This window comes from Antennarius striatus, chromosome 6 (assembly GCF_040054535.1).
Source record: "Antennarius striatus isolate MH-2024 chromosome 6, ASM4005453v1, whole genome shotgun sequence".
Taxonomy (NCBI): domain Eukaryota; kingdom Metazoa; phylum Chordata; class Actinopteri; order Lophiiformes; family Antennariidae; genus Antennarius; species Antennarius striatus.
This window is the reverse complement of record NC_090781.1, coordinates 17,028,760-17,048,625: the sequence shown is the minus strand read 5'-3', so window position 1 is coordinate 17,048,625 and position 19,866 is coordinate 17,028,760. Positions and strand designations below refer to the sequence as shown.

Below are 19,866 nucleotides of genomic sequence, written 5' to 3'. Positions count from 1 at the left end.
CAAACTGGACTCCAGACAGGAGTTTTAAATAAAGAAGAACAAGATTTAATGAAAGGTGAACAATACTTTTAGCTCACCAGTGTTCCTGTAGCTTCAAGTGCAGTGTCATTATGTGATGCGGTATCAATAAAATCATGCATGTTCTATGCTGTACTGAATGAAAAATATTAAAGTAATAATTCATATTATTACAAATATCTTTTTACAGCACATTATTCACACTGCATTCCCATTGGTGTTTATCGTTGATACACATACCCTCCTCCTTCATGATGCTCATTGGGATAATGGTCCATCTCTGTGCCAGGGAGGGGATGTATAGGGGGAGGAGGCAGAGGAACGTTGGCCCAGTTGGACCCGTTAGGTCTTGATGGTTTGGAGACAGCCTTGATCTTCTTCTTTTTTCCTCCCTTTCCGCCTACAAAAAAGGGTGTGTTTAAAAGGCAGCCAGTGCAAACAAGACTGTAAAAGAAAATCAATTCAAAACTAATACAAAAGTGGGATTTCATTTTAAATTACACTAGCTGATTTTATCAGGTGACAAACATATTTTCTAAAGAAACTCATTTCTACATGCAGTTTCAACATACCCTTGGAAAATTTAACCCATTTTCAAACAACATTTCAATGAGCTCTCGCCTGTCAGTGCTTACATGGAAAAGCTCAAGGTTGCCTGATGAAAAGCTTGCTTCTATTGATTAATTGACTGAAAAGACTCGAATCTCCATAGAAACAGGCAGCAAACAAGGCTGAGGCAGACCTTTGAGCTCCACCCATCTCTCAGCAACCCCTTTAATGCCAGGCTTTTGGTCCCACAATGAAATATCTCACTTCACAGCATCATCATAATGAATGGCTTGTGTAGTGTCAGTGTGTCCCTAATCGAATTCACTGAGGGTCTATTACTACTTTCATTTCTTTTATTACACCAGGGAACCAGGAACCCCAACCATTTCCACTCATATCCCTCCATCACCAGATTCTCCTATGTCCCATCCATCTTTATAAATCTGCCAGCCAGGTCAACTCTGGTTTTTATGTGATTCGGTCACTGTGAAGAAACCTGATTTTTCTCCAAAACACATTTGACTTCAAGCTTGAATGTGTTTTGAAGTTAAGGTACATCCAGTACACACATTTCTGAAATCATACTGCGGTCAGAGAACACTCTAATTTAACGTAGAATTCCAAGTTCCTTTTGTTCTGCCTTTTAGGAACATTTCATTTACATTCACTTAAGCTGCTGAATGAATGTGATCAATTAAAACATAATAGGTAAAGTAAACATTGGTTTGTAGATGGTTTCTTTAAAATTTTATAATTTTCATGAAGAAAATAGTTCTCTTTTTACTACAAAACTACAAAAGGTACAATATGTTACATAAATATTAGGGCTGTGAATCTGTAGATTATTTATTTTAAATAAAGAGAAATAATTTTAATAATGAAATGTATTGAGAATGAAAATTTTTTCACAATCCTGATGACAAAACTAACATTTTTAAATACCTGCCACATTCCTTTAACAGTTTAAGACACAAACATTGCTTACTAATACACAACATAGTATGTCTTCACAAGTTTTGGATTGAATGCTCATAACAGAGGACCTAAATATAGATTTTCAACACTGACCAGGCATATATGCCTCTAATGATGATTATCCTATCTTTCTTAAACGCTTAAATATGTGGCTTCAAACCACTTAAATTTGGCATTAATTTCAGTTTTTTCAGGCACTGCTTAAAGTCTACATGCTGTACAATTCAAATCTCTATCATAACTACAGTATTTAAGAAGTGAAGTGTCCCCTCTGCTACAGAATGTGGGATGAATCAGGAAAGAAAAAGAACCCATAAAATGTGGGTGAATAAAGAGGCTGATCCAATTTTTTTCTTTTTGTCCCACTCTGTTTTACTTTGTGGCAAGGAAGTTAGACGTGGATAGGAGGGTTTTGGCAGGGATATGTTCTCTTCTGAGTGCCATGGTAATACTTCCAGTAAACGTAAATGCATCTTAGATTGTGGACATGAACCCCAGGTAGGGATGTCTACTGCATAGTATTTGGTTGGATAAATCTATTTATGGGCAGATAAAATGGAGCTAATGCCTTAAATCTCTGTCCATTAAATACCTCAGAATGACATCATAGCTACATAGACTAGTGAAAGCCATCTTTGGGAGGCTCAGGGGAACACATTTGTATCTGTCATCTACTGGTTAGCCTTTGCTGCCAAAGGCCTGTAATCACTTTCTCTCTGCCAATAAGGCATCTTGTGTAAAGAAACATTATTCACTCCACTATGTTCTATGATCACTGTCATCGAGAGGAGATGAACAGAGGCACTGCAACTCATTTCTGTGGATTGTGATGGAAGCCAGATGGCGGACCAATACATGGTCCTGTAAATTAAGATCTTGTTGATATTTTAAGTTTTTTACCAGCGAGAAAACTAAAAGCGTATCAAAAATCAAACAGACAAAAATACTTAGACAAAAGACTACGTATAAAGCATGAGGAGAAAGAAAAGATGTCAGAATAAGATTAATAAAGACTGGAAGTAATAAAAGAAACAAATGTAAGCCCAAGGCAGGCAGCACCCCAGCGTAAGTATAGTTTGAAAGTAATTAGGTTTCTAATCGTACCTCTGGGCGACGCTCGACTTTTACCAATAAATGGTGAGCTGACGTGATCATTCAACCATCCTTAGTCCTTCTGAACAAGACCAGCCATCAATATTGTAAATGAGCCTCTTCCAGGGAAGGATGGTCTGGCACTAGAATCACAACTGCTCACCCCAAATATGAAAAATACAGAGGGGCTGTGGCTAGGAGCTATACAGGAATTACACAGTGAGCTGTCTCTTCTGACAAGACTGGGCCTCCCTTCAAAGGGAAACTCAAGACTAAATATAGACGAAGCGTTGGGTATTTATACCTAAAGTTTGGGCGCTCCCAGCTTATAACTGTAGGGCTGCTTAGCCTTGAGCTTGCTTTGTTTTGAAAGTGCATCAGTGTTGCAAGGGAGAGCCACAGACTAAAGACTTTCCAAAGAGTCAGACATAACTTATGTGTAGAAAAATACAATATTTCAAAAAGGCCATCAAAACAAGTAAAAGTCATGCATCATAATTTTGTTTAGCTAAAAATAAATGCACATTACATTACACAACCTAACAGGACACATAGAACTATGAACTTCCCATAATCATGGAGGTTCAGAGGGCAGAGGGGAGTACAGGCGGACTTCAGGGTCTCAAATTGAAAACACAAGCTAGATTTTCTCCACTGCTCAAAGATTTTAATGAGCAGCTCCATGTCCCCAGTGGAGATCCCTGCTGCCATGAAGGCTGTTCTATTTCTGTTTCTTTTCATCCTGCTCATCTCCTCTAGGCCTGACACTCATTATTCCTTCCATCTCCCTGGAGAGAGATGGAAGTTTGGTTGAAGTCTGAATCAAGTCATAGCTTGCATTAATTCTCAGCTTAGATATAAGATGTACAGTAGATACATTTTGGTAGAGAAAAGTCATGAAGATAAAAAACTATGAGTGTGTATATATGTCATTTTGAAGTGTGCCTTTTATGACAAACTCTGTGAGGGTAGATTGATGTGATAGACTAAAGCAAACTACTGAATAATCATATTTTTTTATTGTTTATCAATTTCCATATTTCTTTTAGTATTTATTATTATTGTTATTATTATTATTATTATTATTATTATTATTATTATTTAAACTTATTCAAAGCTATTGAAGAACAAGTTCCTCATTTTTTTCTTGGCTCTTGGCTCTATCTAATGGTAACAAAAGCATATTTTCCAAATTTCTGAGGCTTTCTTTTAAAAGCATATTCTCTGACATATTATGCCATGCATGTTTTACGTTAATTACATTTTCTCTTCATCTAATGAAGTTACATGTCACGCACGGTCACAGGGACATCACATCCGTCCATCCGTGCCACTGTAGGCCGGAGCATTGAATTAGAGGCCAGTTAAAGCGGTAGCTTGTAACAAGATAAAAGAGGAGAGTGAGTGGGAGGCATGCAGAGGGCTGCCTCGGTGTCCTATAAATGACATTGTAATTCTCTGAACACGGGTTTTAGTGTAGTCGGTCACCATCAGGAGTAGAGGAGGAAGAGAAGGTATTTTTGCCACTTTACCCAGCCAAGCATCTATAATGGTGTGTGTGTGTGTGTGTGTGTGTGTGTGTGTGTGTGTGTGTGTGTGTGTGTGTGTGTCTGCGTGTGCAGTCGACTCTTTTTTGCCCCTATTCGTGTCTACTCACTCACACTGTCGGAGACAAAGCCTTTACAAAGATCAGCGGTGATGGCAGAAACCCAGCAGCAGAACTTTAAGCCATAGCCTGTGACAATCACAGTATTATTCTTTCTCCATAATTTAAATGTCCTGTTTCTTTTTGCTCCAATAAGCTGCCAGCCATTATTCAATATCACAGCACAGCCACAGACAATAGCTACTGTACCGAGAACTCACACACGCACCCACACACACACACACACACACACACACACACACACACACACACACACACACATAGATATATATTATATATTTTTTTTATTTATGTCAGCATAACAGACTGCATACTAGTAGGGCTGAGTGAGCAAAGTGTTTTTAGTGAGGGAGACGGACAGTTTCATAAAAATTCTCTCTGATGTCAGGTTAGTTCATGCAAATAACAGATCAAGAGAGCAATTAAGACATCAGTCAATCATCATGTCAAGCGGCAGAACCCCAGAGAGTGTCCCAGTTTCCTTTAGAAGATTTTCTGCTGTGAAAACCAACCTGAGAGACTGCCACTTCGCTCTGAGCTGTTGTGAGAGCTGGTGGTGCTGAAATCTTGTGATTGGTTGTGTGGTATTCTATTTGACAATCCTTCAGCCAATCGGTAGTCAGGAATGAAAAGGAGGGCTACAGTGGGGGTTAAAGGGTAAAAATCACAGTGGCATCAGGTGTTTGGAAGTTAGCGAAAGCACATGCAAACATGCAGTTAGGGCATTGAGCAAAGAAGGAAATATTCAGGTGTCATTTATTCAGGAGCCCTCGTTCAAAAGTTTCATGCACGTCCTGATTTGCATGCAACAGAAAATACACGTCATTGTTTGACAAGTTTGATTTGTTTCTGTTTTGAAAACACAGCAAATTATACAACACTTTTAAATTGATGAAACTGAATAAATTAATTAACAGTAGAGATTTTAATTTAATATTTGTGCTCTCTCACTGAAAATATTATCAAAATAATAAGTAATCATACTTGTCTGTGTTTCCCAGGCAGAATCCGAAAACTGTTTTAGGTTGATAGTATTAAAGTATAAAAACAGGACTGTTAAATATTGAGATCATAAATATGTAAGGTCCAGCTTAGGAATTTTTATGACAATGGAAGAATTAAATGTTGTTGCTCTTAAAAAATTATGCATTAAATACATGGGTATTAATTAGGATTATTCCTTAAATTATAGGTCAGACTAAAATGGATAGACACTTACTCCTATCCTGAAGGAGTGGCACCATCATAAAAACCCAGCAACAAAATGGACGGGTAATTTAATTGCACTACTCTTTCATGAGATATTTATTCCACTTTGTAGTGTGATCAAGATATAATATCTAGTGGGGGGATCCACTTCAACTCTTTCTATACTCCTTCCAAGTACAGTTGTTCAGAAAGGCTTCCAATACTTTTGATGGAGAAATTTAATATTCAAAAAGTCCTTTAGTTGCAAATATAAATATGTGTTTCCTAGTTTGATTCACCTTGACTTGTTTTCATGTCACCGGATGAACTCTATCTTTAGGAGGCAGGTTATTCTAAATACATTAAAAACACTTGTGAGAGTCCATTATCCCCATGAATTGCAATCAGCGCACTCACTTTGTCAGAGAACAACTTACTGTTGTTGCAGGAGTTTTTGTCAGGGAGCGAGTATCCCAGACTGGCCATCTCCTGCTTTGCCTGGAGCGAGGCTTTCCACTGGGTGTCAGGCAGGTCCACGGCCAGCTCATGGATGCTGCTGGAGTGGAGGATCTGGGTGGTGGCATAAGGAGTGGCCTGGATGTTTGTCCAGGGCTGTTGTAGTTGGCTTTTGTGGTGAAGTCTATGCTGCTGTATATGGCTCCATCAGAGAGCATGGTGCCGGTCTTATCCCCCTGCCCAGAGGGGAGATCTGGAACAGGAGAAGAGACTGGCTTTACAGGACAGATGTAGCCCTCCAGTATTCAGACATTAACCTGTTTGTATATATGACGGATAACGCTGCTGCCTTGTGTGTGTCCGTGATAACAAAATACATACAGCACATACACACACATACTCTCTCTCTCTCTCTCTCTCTCCATTCGTCTGTTCCAAACCGGTTTAGAGTTTAGACAGACAAATACAGACAGAGAGAGAGAGATCTGTTCCAAACCGGTTTAGAGTTTAGACAGACAGACAAATACAGACAGACAGAGAGAGAGAGAGAGAGAGAGAGAGAGAGAGAGAGAGAGAGAGAGAGAGAGAGAGAGAGAGAGAGAGAGAGAGCGAGAGAGAGAGAGAGAGAGAGAGAGAGAGAGAGAGAGAGAGAGAGAGAGAGAGAGAGAGAGAGAGAGAGAGAGAGAGAGAGAGAGAGAGACACACACACACACACACACACACACAAGGAACTAAGCAGCAGACTTTCTTTGCAGCGGATGGTTTGCATGCCTAGTGAAGGGGAGATGATGTAGAGACGAGGCGGAAGTGTCCACATCTGCGCCAGTCAAGCTACGCCTGTCCTTCACGACTGGCTGCTCTAGACCATCCTTTCAGACACCCATCCACCCCCTGCTCTCCTGCCCATCTCTCCTCTCATAATCCTTTCCTTGAAGTATGGACGATGACACCAGGCTGGACTACCTGCCATTATTCAGCCTGGTGATAGTAGAAGCCCTGCTGTTAATCCTCTAGCTATCATCTAATGTGATATATAGATATACCACCAAACACTCATGGGATATGCATATACATGTACATGATGAACAGGAGCTGTACAAGAACAGAAAAGAGGGCAATTTCTCATCTTTAATCTTGCACGTTTTTTTTTTTTTATAGCACCAGGACGGCACCAAGTCACTCACCTCCTCGGCCAAAATTAGTCAGATCATTGGGTCCCCCGGAGCTGCTGTTGACAGGCAGGCTGGTGGCCGGCCAAGAGTCTGCTAACCAGGGGTAACCCGGGTCACTAGAATTGAGCAGGCCTGGCCGGCTAAGAAAAAACACAGGATGAAACGCAAGATTAACTACAATGTCAAATTGCATTCGTACAGAAACCTTGGAGGCCAAAACATATCATACATGGTCTAATTCTGAATTATGCTTCCGGATTCAAAAAGAATCTGTACATTTTAAATAAATAAACGATAGCCACTGGCAACTAACACGTGTATAAATGTGTGTTTGAGACTGTGTGTTTGTATGTGATAAGCTCGCTAAAAGAAATAGGAGCTAAAGAAATGCTCAGATAGGGAGAACTACTGTACGAATACATTTCTTCACCCATAAAGGTGGAATTCCTTCAGGCACACAAAATTCTTCATCTCTCTGTTTCTCCTGCTGTGTCTTTGTCACATTCCCAGAGTTATTAATGCAAAAGCATGCTGTGGAGACACTAATGCATGCATTAGCTCTCTGTATACATTCAGCGGTACACCCCCATGCATTCTGTTTCCATATTCATTAATAACGCTTTCATTCTAGTAAGATTTTCCCATCAGCCTCCTGCAGTGACGTCCAGATGTCAAAATCGTTTCAGACGTCAAACCTGGGCCCTAGCCATGCCGAGACACCCTGACACACTTGTGGGATGTTTGCATATGGGAGAGGCCAACAGGTGTTGTGTTGCTTTTGAGGGGGTGAGACCCATTAAAATCAGCCATTAAGACTTTAACCTGTTACGGATGACTGCTGGGAGGCCATTAGGTCCAATTTACTGTACAGTCACGTACGAGGCTCGTTACCATAAGTAAAGTTGTTGAAGTACAATGGGAATTAAGTTACACACCTTTGATTATGAACCTCTGCAACTTTCAATTGGAGCTAAATCTGAACAAAATGTAGTACAAGCAACCCAATACATCTTAAGCAGACAAATTATAACAAATATATTTTACTTATTCTGCTTTCATCAATTTTTTCCTGTAAAAATTCAGACAACTGATGCAACAAAGTATGTTGTCCCTTGAGAAGCACAACACATCCTGCTGTCAACACCAGGCAGTGCAGTGCAAAGCATACTGGGGACCAAGCGTTGTCTGCCAACATGTGCACCACAGCAGTTAGCAACCTGCCTGCTTGATGAAGTTTTCATTTTCTTAGCTACAGTGCGGTGCTGCATGTGGAAAGGGGAAACAGTCAAGCCCTGAGGACAAGGGCAGGTAATGGGTGCACTGCAGTCAGTCTCTCCCTCAACCACAGGTTCTAATGAGAAGAGCCGCTCCATGGAGTGGGGAGAGTAAATGAACTGCAGCTCTGGCAAGCCATGAGCCCTTGCTGTGGTTTCTGAATGCCAAAACAGGCCCTCGAGGGAAACAAGTCATTCAAATTGATGGCTGTGCATGACACAGATGCACTTTTATAGGGTAATACATCTCCTACTCGCTTTCCTACCACAGTTTCTTTCTGGCATGGTACCTCACTGCCATTATTCTCACTATGGCATCTTTCTGTAGTTCTAGTTTCCTTCATTTTCCCCTAAAACACCATGTCTCTCCTTTTTTACCCCCACCCCCGCACTTCCCTGTTGTGAGCTCAACGTCTATCAAACTAAAGATTCCATGGAACAGAGAAAGAGATGGACATCGTTGTCTTTTGATCACTCTGAAAGACTCCACTACAAGTGTTAACAGTCCACAGCAGACCGTGGAGACTGGTAGATTGGGTGTCATAACAACGAGACCAATCTTATAGGTCTGTGTGTTCTTGCAGTAAGTCTGCTAAGTGTTTTGATTCATTTTAATGTTTCTTTCTTTCTTGTTTTTCATTTGCACATGTTTGTGATGATGCCCGTGTCTCATTATTTGTCTCACTTTCATTCCTTAATTCAGTTCAGCGTGCCAATGGGTCCAAACCCCATCCTCTGGAGAAGACCAGTCGTAATCTTGAATTGAAGTTTACATCATGCAACAGTAATACTAGGATAATTACAACAATACTGATTTCTACTGTGTGTGTGTGTGTGTGTGTGTGTGTGTGTGTGTGTGTGTGTGTGTGTGTGTGTGTGTGTGTGTGTGTGTGTGTGTGTGTGTGTGTGTGTGTGTGTGTGTGTGTGTGTGTGTGTGTGTGTGTGTGTGTAAAAAGGGGGAGGGGGGGGTCGCGTATCCAGTCAGTCGTATGATAAAAAGTCAACATCTGACTTTTAATCCCTGCCCGACCAAAGATGGATGTCAACCTTGGCAGATAAAATATGATTTGAAGCATTTTGTCTTCCTGTTAGACATTTCAGTTACTTGCGATGGGGAGGAAACCATAAATACTGCCTCGGATGCCTGACACTGAGCTTCCCATAAATAAGCCAAGTAAGAGATTTCACTTCATAAATCAGGTGTTTATGGTCTCACACACGAGTGAATGGAACTTAGATTAAAAGTCTAGACATTAGCTTCCACTTAGACCAATGGGAAACACAGATTACTATCTAGATGAAGTCTTTTCATTTAGCAGTCAAATCTGGGCATGCAGAGGAATGTCCACAGCAACATTGTCAGTGAAACCTATTCACTGCAATGCTCAGTGTATTCTCCTCACCTATTGTAGTGAAAGTGCTCTGCTCAAATATTGATCAGTGCCAAGATAGGAAGTTGTTACTACCTCCTAATTGCTATCTCCACATTGACAAGGAGATAAGGAATGAACCCTTATTGGCTTTTATCAATTTCAATTGAGCTGCCAAAGTCAAATTGTCCAGGCCTACCAATATGCAGCCTATTCATCTTCCATGAATCATTTATTTTGTGATCGATTAACTGTAATTGTTTAGTCAGGGCAATTTGGTAAGAGCCAATGGGAAACTGAAAACAGATGCGCCTTCATTTGCTATTGTCTAATTAATGCAATAAACATCTCATGTAACAAATGAACACATTTTTCTCTGATACTCTGCTGTACATTTTCAGGGCAGATGGGCAAGTTCCAACATCTGGGATTTGATGGCACAGGACTGACAAACGGATCAGAGGCCCAGAATGCATCCTATTCCAGGGTTGTGAAAATTGCGGCAGTTGCTGCTGCACTGACGAGAGATATGACAAATACGAAGCATCAGAAATACAGACATTTCAAATCCCATTCGCTGGAGTGAGAATCAGAACCACTTATGTGGAAAATTGAAGGAAAAACACTAAAGCAGAAAGTGGATGAGAAAATTCACGGAATGCAGCGTGGTTAATTCATTGAGAGCCTGCTGGCAGCTCACTGAACAATCTAAGCAAAATTGTCAATTGTGGCATCCAGTCACAAAAAAAAACCAAAACATCAATATAAAATTTCTGCAGCTCCACTAGAGACAAATTCCCAAAAGCCTACAGACACACAGGGTCAGACTTTATTCTGCAGTATCTCACTGAGTGTTTGAGATTTGGAGGCTTTACCTAGCCAGGTGTGATAAGCAGTAGATAGACAGAAGGCCAAGATTCTCAGGGGAGTCTCTTGAATACCCACAAAGGCTCAGTAACTGGTGTCATTGAGATGTGCCTTCGTCTCTGTAGCCCCACTTTTTCCCTGACACATACTGAAATGAAGCAGACAGTATGGGGGTGCAAAGCGGGGTACCTGCACACATCTCTCCCTTGGGTAATTATTTTTACATTATTACATGTGCTCAGATCCGAGCCGCCCACACGAGGTGACAGGCAAATTTATCACTCCGGAGGGCTTCTGGGTTGCCTGTAGCCGGCAGCGTAAGATAAATGACAAAATAAAAGCACTCTCTGCTTAAATTGTTTCTGTTAATTCTGTTGGGGAGATTTATGAGTTCATCTATCAATGCATGAATAGAGATGTGGTAGAAATATATATTTGCATGGAAGCTTGCATGGCAGGCATGCAGACAGTTATAGGTGCTTTTTCAATCTATCAGTCATTCATCAGTGTTGGAAAGAAGAGAAGCTTGATGTTCGCTTGATGTATGACCGTGGGAGAAGACGTTGTGTTGAGACATGTAAAGCTCAGCAAAGACAAGGTATAACAGCATTAATGACAGGCAGACTTTTATTTGCGAGTGATATGAACAGCTGAGCACACTCACCTTCCATTGCTCATCAGGCCACCATCAACTCTCTGAAATGTAACTAAAATCAGAAAATAAAGCAAGAAGAGAAGGAAGGAATAAGGCAAAGCAACATTTTGAGTTTTCTTTTTTTTAACTTGCATAACATCATGAAAGAAAATAAACTTTTCTCTTAAATAAAATAAAATTTATAATCTTTTTATTTTGCCCTTCAGGAGGTGAACCATGTTTTCATCGCATTTTCTTTCACAACTACATAGCTGATTGATTCATGAAGGGATGCAGATGCCCCTCTGTGTCCAATGCCTTTCATGAAAATTAAAAAAAAAAAAGTACAGTGATGAGGACTGCACATTGCTTTGCATAAGCAGAGACGTCATGTGTTCCTCAAGGACAAGCCGCCTGATGAGAGGAAAAACTCATTTCATCTTTCTTATTTTGCTGCTGAGTTATTATCAGATTTGTGATTAAATCTCAGCCAAAAAGTGATTAGAAAAGGCAGAGGGCTCATTAATCACGCTGAGTTTTCTATCTGCAAGCATGGAGGGTGAGTTACTGATGCTTCAGAAAGCAGGGCTCCCCAGAAGCCATACATGTGGCCTGTTCCATTACAGTGATCTATAGATAACAAGGATAGCACTCTTTGTCAACGGCTAGTAAAACTCCATGGCTCAAAGTGAAGGGCGGTTGCGAGGGATATATTTAATCTCTTTTCAACGGTCATGATGACAAGGAGGCATCACAAGTTCTAAGCATGTAAAAACTTCAATGGATCACAGGAAACACAAAAAAAGTGGCAAGAATTTTGGAAATCACTGCATACCAAGGGTATGGGGGGGGGGGTACTCAAAGGAGAGAAGGAGAGCTGCTAGTAATTTGGATCATTTGTTCCACATATGGAGATTAAAGAGAAAAGAAACTTGAACATTCCTCCTCTCTTTTCTGTTTCATTCAGGCTGCTTCTACAACAAGCCCAGGCATGGCACGGGGGGTGGGGGGTGGAGGTGGGGGGGGGTCATTGGGTGACGTAGAAAGACAGATGTGAGGTAGAGGAAACTTCTACAACACACAAGATCTGCTAACAGAACTTTTTAATGCAACATCAACAGAACCTGAACTAATGTAATCCCATTTCCTCTATCCTGAGCAGGATCATGTCATTGTAAACATTATAACCACAAATTAGAACATGTTTAGTAAACACATCGGAAAAGTTTCTCATTTGTTGAGTGGATTAAGGTTTAAGCGTCTAAGTCGCATTGTGAGAAGATAAAATGGTTGACAGCTAGCAAACTTTTAATGCAGAGAAAACCAGCACTACCTGAATTTAATGCAGTTTTGACAAGAGTCTACGTTCCTTATACAGCCTTAAGTGAAGCGACATCTCTTTGTTCCACCACCAGCAAACTCGCATTAGAGAATTCTCCGACATTTAAAAGGGGAATAACACGGGGAGGAGGGGGCAGGTGATGTGAGGCTGTGTTGGGCCGGGGGGGATATGGTCTCTGAAGTCTCTATCTATGCTCGGGCATATTTCTGGGCTACTGTGGAACACTTTTATGTTGGCCAGAGCGACATTGCGCCATCGCTGTGCCTCTCGCCTTTCAGATAAGCACTTTCTCCAATATGAATCGAGATTAATCTCCTTTAATAAGCATTAAAGGGGAGGGGGTGTGGTGCAGACAATCAGCATATAAAAATTCCATCAAATCTCCTTCCTGCTGGCTGTTCACCTCAATGGCGTACTGATTTATTTTTCATGTAGTGACGGCTTTAGGAGGTGAGACTGGACACTCTCCATACATCAACTAATTGTCAATAAAGAAAAGAGAAGGACTGTGAGACTCTTCAACCACACTTTGGCTCATGTTCTGAATATCACCTCACACTAATTCCATAATCTCTGCTTATCTGTCCTTGTGCTTGCCAATGAAACCTCCTGGGGAAATTACATGATTCCAATTTTTACATTTCTCCAGCTTCCATACTGTTGTGTTTCATAAGTCATTGTGGAAATGCTAAACTCATTTTGGTTTTTGGATGCAGGCTCCAAAGGGACGAAATGGGAAACTGTATATTTTAATAAAAGTTGGTTACAGCAAACATTTATCTATCAGATTTTTGGCTGACGCACCGTACAGGAGCCTCTGGGTATATTTCACACTGCACTTGAGTTTGTAATGACTTAATACTTTCTCAGTTATAAGTTTTTTATAAAACAAAGGAACTTGACACAAGGTAGTTAGATACTAGAGAACCTGTCACAAAATAAAGAGCACAAAATAAATATGGGAGGAAATAAGAAAATAATCCAGTACACCAACCAGCTGATGAACTGACGCCTACAGAGAACAGTTATCAAAATTAAAAAATGATCTGAGGGACAAGTAAATTTACTATTGGAAGAGGAAAACAGATGGTTTAAGTTCAACAAAAGATGGACACAAAGTAGTTTACAAGACTAGATGAATTTCCATTCAGAAACAAGGAGGCAAAAGGGACATACACACAAATGCATCACGACATGTAAATGAGGTTTGGCATGAATGAGAGCTCTAGTCATTGCTAATAGCAAATCTATATCTTTGACTTGTTAATTGACTTCATCTATTTGGTTTGACTGGCTTCATGATCATGAAGCATAGATTTGCATTAGCAATGATCACCGGTCTGGCAGTCCAAGCATACACACTATAAGCGGGGCCGATGAATCTGCGTGGAGGTGCAGTGAGGAGACAGGACAAATGAACAGTACCTGCAGGGGTGAAGGTGAAGGACTGAACTGCAAAACAAGAAGACAGAAAAAGTTGTGTGTTAAAGCCTGCAGAGATAAGCGGTGCTTTAGGTGCATCTGCACACTGGGGACGAGGCCAAGCCAAGAGGAGCTGGGGATCAAAGAATGCGACCATGTCATCACCCAGCATGCAGAACCACAGCCAGAAAAGCAGCCGGCTCAGAGGCCACAGCGGTGTGGGAACAGTGGGGCAAACCAAAGAACACACAAACACACAATGAAAGAAAAGGGAAAGAAAGAGTGTATCAACAAGCGAGCAAATAACTGCTGCTCTGTACATGCTGGTTTTCTTTTTACTTATAAACATATGCAGAAAACAACAGCAATGTAAATGAGCTTCTGATGATATTGTAATGGGCATTAAGGCAATAACTGATGTTAGATTATCACGCTGCCCTGATGGCATCATTTATGTGTCGATTGCCGTTTTCTGCTCTCTCATTATATCTCACACCCCTGGCAGTGCATGTCGACGTTGTGTCTTCTAGTGCTGACTGTGGGTCAGTCGATAACATGTCAGGGTCAGCGTGTGGGAGGAGAGCTGGATGAACCCCACCTTTAGTGACCTGTAAAGAGTCCAGTCTGCCCACTCAGCTAGACCACCTTGGGCTATTAGCAAACACTGTGGGTGGATTTCACAAAAGTACATCAGTCTGAAAATGATTCATGCTAATGTCTGTCTTCCTATTTAACTTTAATATTACATCTGTTTAAGCTACGTTGGTAGCAGCCTCAGCAATGTTTCATGTCTGTATCGACAAATGCTTAAAGTTAATGTCTTTTTTGACAGTGAGAAAATTTTTTTTTACTGAATGGAGCTAGGAGAATTTCTCAAGGCACGACAGCAGAAGGTTGGTGTAACTTTGTGTCTGACCTGCGTAGTTGCTCAGGCCCTTTCTCTTCTTTCTCCTCCAGTACAGCCAGATGCTGAAGCCCATGAGGATGACCCAGCAGGCTCCTCCGATCCCTGCGATAAAAGCAGGCTGCTTCACCACGTCGGTGATCTGCTCAGTGATGCTGTTGTTCCGGTTTCCATGTATAATCACGTCCCGAAACTCTTTACCTGGGGGCATAGGAATAATTGGTAAAGTGAGGCTGGCCAGACTGTAATCAGAACAGTGAAGGAACAAAGCTGTGGTGCAAAATATTCTGCTTCAAGGTGAATAATAAAATAATCAGCTATCTGATATCAAAAGGTTTGATAGTCTTACAGTTCTCCACTGTGCAGAACTAACACCCATAGATACAGTGAGAGGGTTAAGGATAACTTAAGCTCAAAGAAAGTAGGTCTGATTAATTGTAGCTGAGATATTGACCAGTGGGGTTGGTTATAGATCTAAAGGATGTGGATGAAATATAATGTACAGGCTAGAAAAAGACAAAGCCTTAAAGCTTAAAACAAACCCCAAGGTGAGGAGGTTGTTTGCTTAGCTCAGCCCCTATTTCACTCAACCGGCAGTAAAACACACCATGTGAAATGAGAGGATCCTGGTTTGTATTGATCACCAATCAGAGCTCAGCTTGTCTGACTATACTACCTGCAGCTTGATAAGAGCACAAACAAATGTTCCCACCATCTGACAGGAACAAATACATGTACAAGAAGATTAAATATGCACACATTATATTTTTCATGCATGCAAGTTGCAAAAACGTCTTTCATATTTATATTACTGTGTCACCAAATGATAACACATCCATTTGCACAGAAACGCAAACGCGCAAAATATAATAACTGCAAGCTCGGGGCTCTTGCTCTCGGAGATGGATTGTGTGACTGACACTGGGGAAATAAGAACATGCTCCAGGCCAAGCCATCAGTTATGGGTCAAATCAGGCACAATCTGCTTGAGCTCCACATAAATCAAATGTGGTCCGACCACATGTCAAAACAGTATTTTAACAAAATCATCCAATGTTTTTCTTTGTGAACACCAATGCGAATGCATGGAAAACTTACACTGGAGTTTGGAAAGTTGTGAATGCTGTGTATCACTCCATCTTACCAATGATAATAGACTGAGGTTCACTCTTGACTCCAACCCCTGCGCTTGTGCTGGCAGCAACTTCCACCCTGTACACCATGCCAACCTGCAGCCCACCCACCACCACTGAACGTATGGCCGCATCTACTGTCTTATTCACATGGAAACGTGTTTCATTCCCCAGACACCATATCTGAAGCAGAGAGGACAGAATTAAGGGGGGTGGTTGATTCCACATGATTTTATTTCAGTTAAACCAGAAATAAGGCAAAATAACAACAAAAAATGTACCTTGTACTCCTGGATGATGCCGTTCTGGTGGTCTGGGGGAGGGGGATCCCATGAGATGCTGATGGAAGTGCTGTTCTGGCTTCCCACAGTCAGGACGGTTACCTGCTGAGGAGGAGCGCTGGGAGCTGAAAGACGAAGTGCAAAATATCCTGATCAATAATAAAAATACATTCTCTTGTTCAGACAGCAGAAGATGATTTAATCCTTAGAAACAACGACCTGAGGGTCCATGCTGTAGCAATATTGAATTTGAACTACAAGTCTCAAATGCATACAAGTGTGCAAAAGCAAAGACGACACACCCACATACTTTTCTTTGGAAAGCATAGGCGGCCAAAAACTGTCAAAATGTCTGTATCAAGGGGGATTTACTGCAAGACAAGGGCGGGTCTGACATAGATATATCATTGATGTCTTAATATGATTTAATATCTCGCCCAAGCCAGGTGGATTTGTACAGAGAATATACTGTTATCGATTTGTGAAAGAAAAGTCTGGCACAGTTGTGTAAGTGTGCCGAAGTTAAGACTCATGGTCTGACCAACTCTGGTAGGCGTGCAAGTCAACAGGCTTATAGGATGAGGCATAGACAAGGTGAATATATTTTTAAAGAAACATGTTTCAGAAGAAGAATAAAGGTCTCTGTAAACATATTGAGTGGTTCCATTGATCAGCCAAACAAAAGTAAAGCCAGTACATAAGGATCAAGGAGAGTTTGATAGCGAGCCACATATAAATGAATCATCTCCGTCTGCAGGAAGATAGGGAGTGGATGGAAACAAGTCAAGCCAAGATTTCATAAAGCTCACTCTGTTGTTATTCTGGTCGCAACAATATTCTGACCTTACAAGGGGTAAAGGAGGACGAATGAAACAGTTGGTCCAACTGGAAATAACATTTGAAAAATAATGTTTTCTCATTTCCGCAGTGGCTGGTAGGAGAGCGGCACCACAGCAGAATACTGACAGGTCAATTACTCCTCGGCTGCCTCTCCCTCACCTCGCCTCCATCCAAAATGGCACATGTCACCCGGTAAATCTGTGCTCATCCCTCAGCGCGATTGGCCACACCAGCCCCCCAGAGATCCAGGCAGGCTTTGGCATGGCAGACGATGAATGGGTTCAATGATGAACCCAAAACCTTGGCCAGATTAGAAACAATCTACCGAGGGAGCATCTGATCAGCCATCATGCTCAGGGCTATCCAACACTGCATTACATCCAGGTGACAAACTGCTGGACTGGCGCACAGCAGCCATCAGAGACAATGTCATTCAAAGTTAATGTTATGAATGATTTAGCAGCTTATTATCGTGCATATTTGAACTAAACAATACACATTTTTCATTAGGGGGCCTGCAGAGACTGTGCTAATAGAGCCATTAGTGGAGTGATGTATGGTGGACAGGAATGTGACCCCCTGTCCCTCACACATGCAGTACTGTGTTGCATGTTAAAGGAAAAACAAACAATTCATATTCAACACAAAAAATGAGCCAATATCTAATTTAAAGCTGTGGGTGGTGTGGGAGGAAATCTTTGGTCCTTCCCAAGAGATGTCCATTAGCGTGGATGAAGATTAGTCCACTATAAATGAGCATTTACACAAAAATGACTGATTTCTCCTTCCCAGTAGATAAGCATTATTTAGCAAAAACTATGAGCCTCCGAAATGACCTCTTCAACTATAATTCAGTTTGAATTAGATGGCAACTAACTAAGTTGATTTTATGACTATCCAGATGGAGAAGAGTGAGAGAATGTGTGAAAATGACGGCAAAGATGGACATAGTATTGGAATACAGAGTGAACGGTAATTTTGCAACCTTCAGCTCTTCACAGCTTTAGGGACCTCTAAATTGTGTTAGCTAATGGACAACCAAAGTTTTAATCACTCTGAAAAGAGGTGCCTTTCCCAGTTGTCCCGGTGTCTCTGAGAGCCTGGAGCTGTGTGTCATATCAGTTGCGACAGGCATAGAAGCAGGGTCGTAACAGAAGGGAAAGCGGTCATCCTCTCTCAGGGACGTGGTCACAGATGAAGGGGAAGCAGGGAGAGTTATCAGCAATGGCAATTGCTGGTACCTACGGGTTCTGGTGGCCTTTGGGGGAGGTGGTGTACTGCTGTGTATGTGTATGTTTACTTTGTGTGTGTAGGTGCATGTAAGGAACAGCTGTAATGTGATGGTAGTTCCAATGCAGCAGCAACACACTGGCTGGTAATGGGAGATATGGTTTCTCTGAGGAAGGGAAAATAAATTGACCTGTCACATAGACAGGATGTGACCTGTCGACAATAAATGCAAGCCTAAATCTGTCACTGTAAGATGGGCTTTGTCTCAAGCGTGAAGAGTTTGCATGTGTTATTTTGTTGTTATACTGCTGTATGAATGTACAACAACATTTCAGATCGCATCATATTTTAATTTCAGTTATAAGATGCAAAAGTTCACGTGAGGCTGGTGCAATGCTTTTGGATGTACTTGTGTTTTGTCTCTGGTCAAAAAAACTGAACTCATCCAAACACAGAGCTGTGTGTGATACTGTGACACACATCCTGCAAAAATGGACAACAGATTCCCTGTCCAATCACAACTTGAGCTTGTGGTTGCTGTGTGATGGATGAGAAATAGGTTGGCACCCACACCACCAATCACAAACAAAGCTGGAAGGTCACACAGACAGGTACAAACAAGAAAACTATTCACATATATAAGCAGAGTTCTAAGCATCAAGGGACAACACCTCTTGTGATGTCAGGATAAGAAAAAAAAAACATGAAAGCTATGGAAACACATCACTCAGCATCCCACATGACAGTATGCAACCACAGTTTGACCTACTGTGTTGTGTGTGTGCTTGTTTACAGAGATATCCGACAAAGACCTCGCATGTTTTTCATTTTCATACCTTCCTCAGAGGTGCGCGCAGTTCTGGATTCACTGTCCATGCCTTGAAACTCGTTGAAGTAAGGACGAACCTTGATCTCATACACAATACCCTTTTTAAGTGCAGACAGGATGACGCTGCGCTCAGAAGGAACCTTCACATCCTGGATCTGCCAGGGTCCTGGAGAAGGCATTCCGGATGTCTGCCTGTACAGAACTCTGTAACCCTGGATGAACTGCGACTGACGATCCACCTGAGAAAGGAAATTAAGAGAAGATTACAGTTGTATATTAGTAGGAAAAGAACTGTACTGGGGTGAATGGTAGATGATGGACCAGCAGGTTGTAAAAGAATGAATTTCTGCAATTTCTTCCTCAAAGGATTGCATTCATGACACTTTTGAGGTTACCCCTTGTTTAATGGGCATTTCATCACCCACTATGACACACTTGGCCCAATTAAAACCATTAAATTACACCAGCTACCAGCCTCAAAATGTTACCCCCTCTATTATAAAGACTGTCTACAAAGCATCTTAAAGGACATTTGCATGCTGCCTATGCATTATATGTTAAATTCTAACTAAGGACACTGGAATGCAGGTTCCATGACATCGAAGCATCAAAGTGAATTTGTGC

General features: G+C 41.3%; 1 protein-coding gene across 1 annotated transcript in view; it reads right to left on the bottom strand.

Annotated features, from left to right (window-relative positions):
• The window catches only part of robo2 (roundabout, axon guidance receptor, homolog 2 (Drosophila)), a 163,344-nt gene that overhangs the window by 14,707 nt on the left and 128,771 nt on the right, over nucleotides 1-19,866 (bottom strand). Inside the window, 11 exon segments of the mRNA XM_068317254.1 lie at nucleotides 259-418; nucleotides 4,813-4,938; nucleotides 5,926-6,087; nucleotides 6,090-6,197; nucleotides 7,129-7,256; nucleotides 11,292-11,334; nucleotides 14,029-14,055; nucleotides 14,942-15,130; nucleotides 16,074-16,245; nucleotides 16,344-16,468; nucleotides 19,250-19,481. Coding sequence (XP_068173355.1) covers nucleotides 259-418; nucleotides 4,813-4,938; nucleotides 5,926-6,087; nucleotides 6,090-6,197; nucleotides 7,129-7,256; nucleotides 11,292-11,334; nucleotides 14,029-14,055; nucleotides 14,942-15,130; nucleotides 16,074-16,245; nucleotides 16,344-16,468; nucleotides 19,250-19,481 — 1,472 coding nt within the window.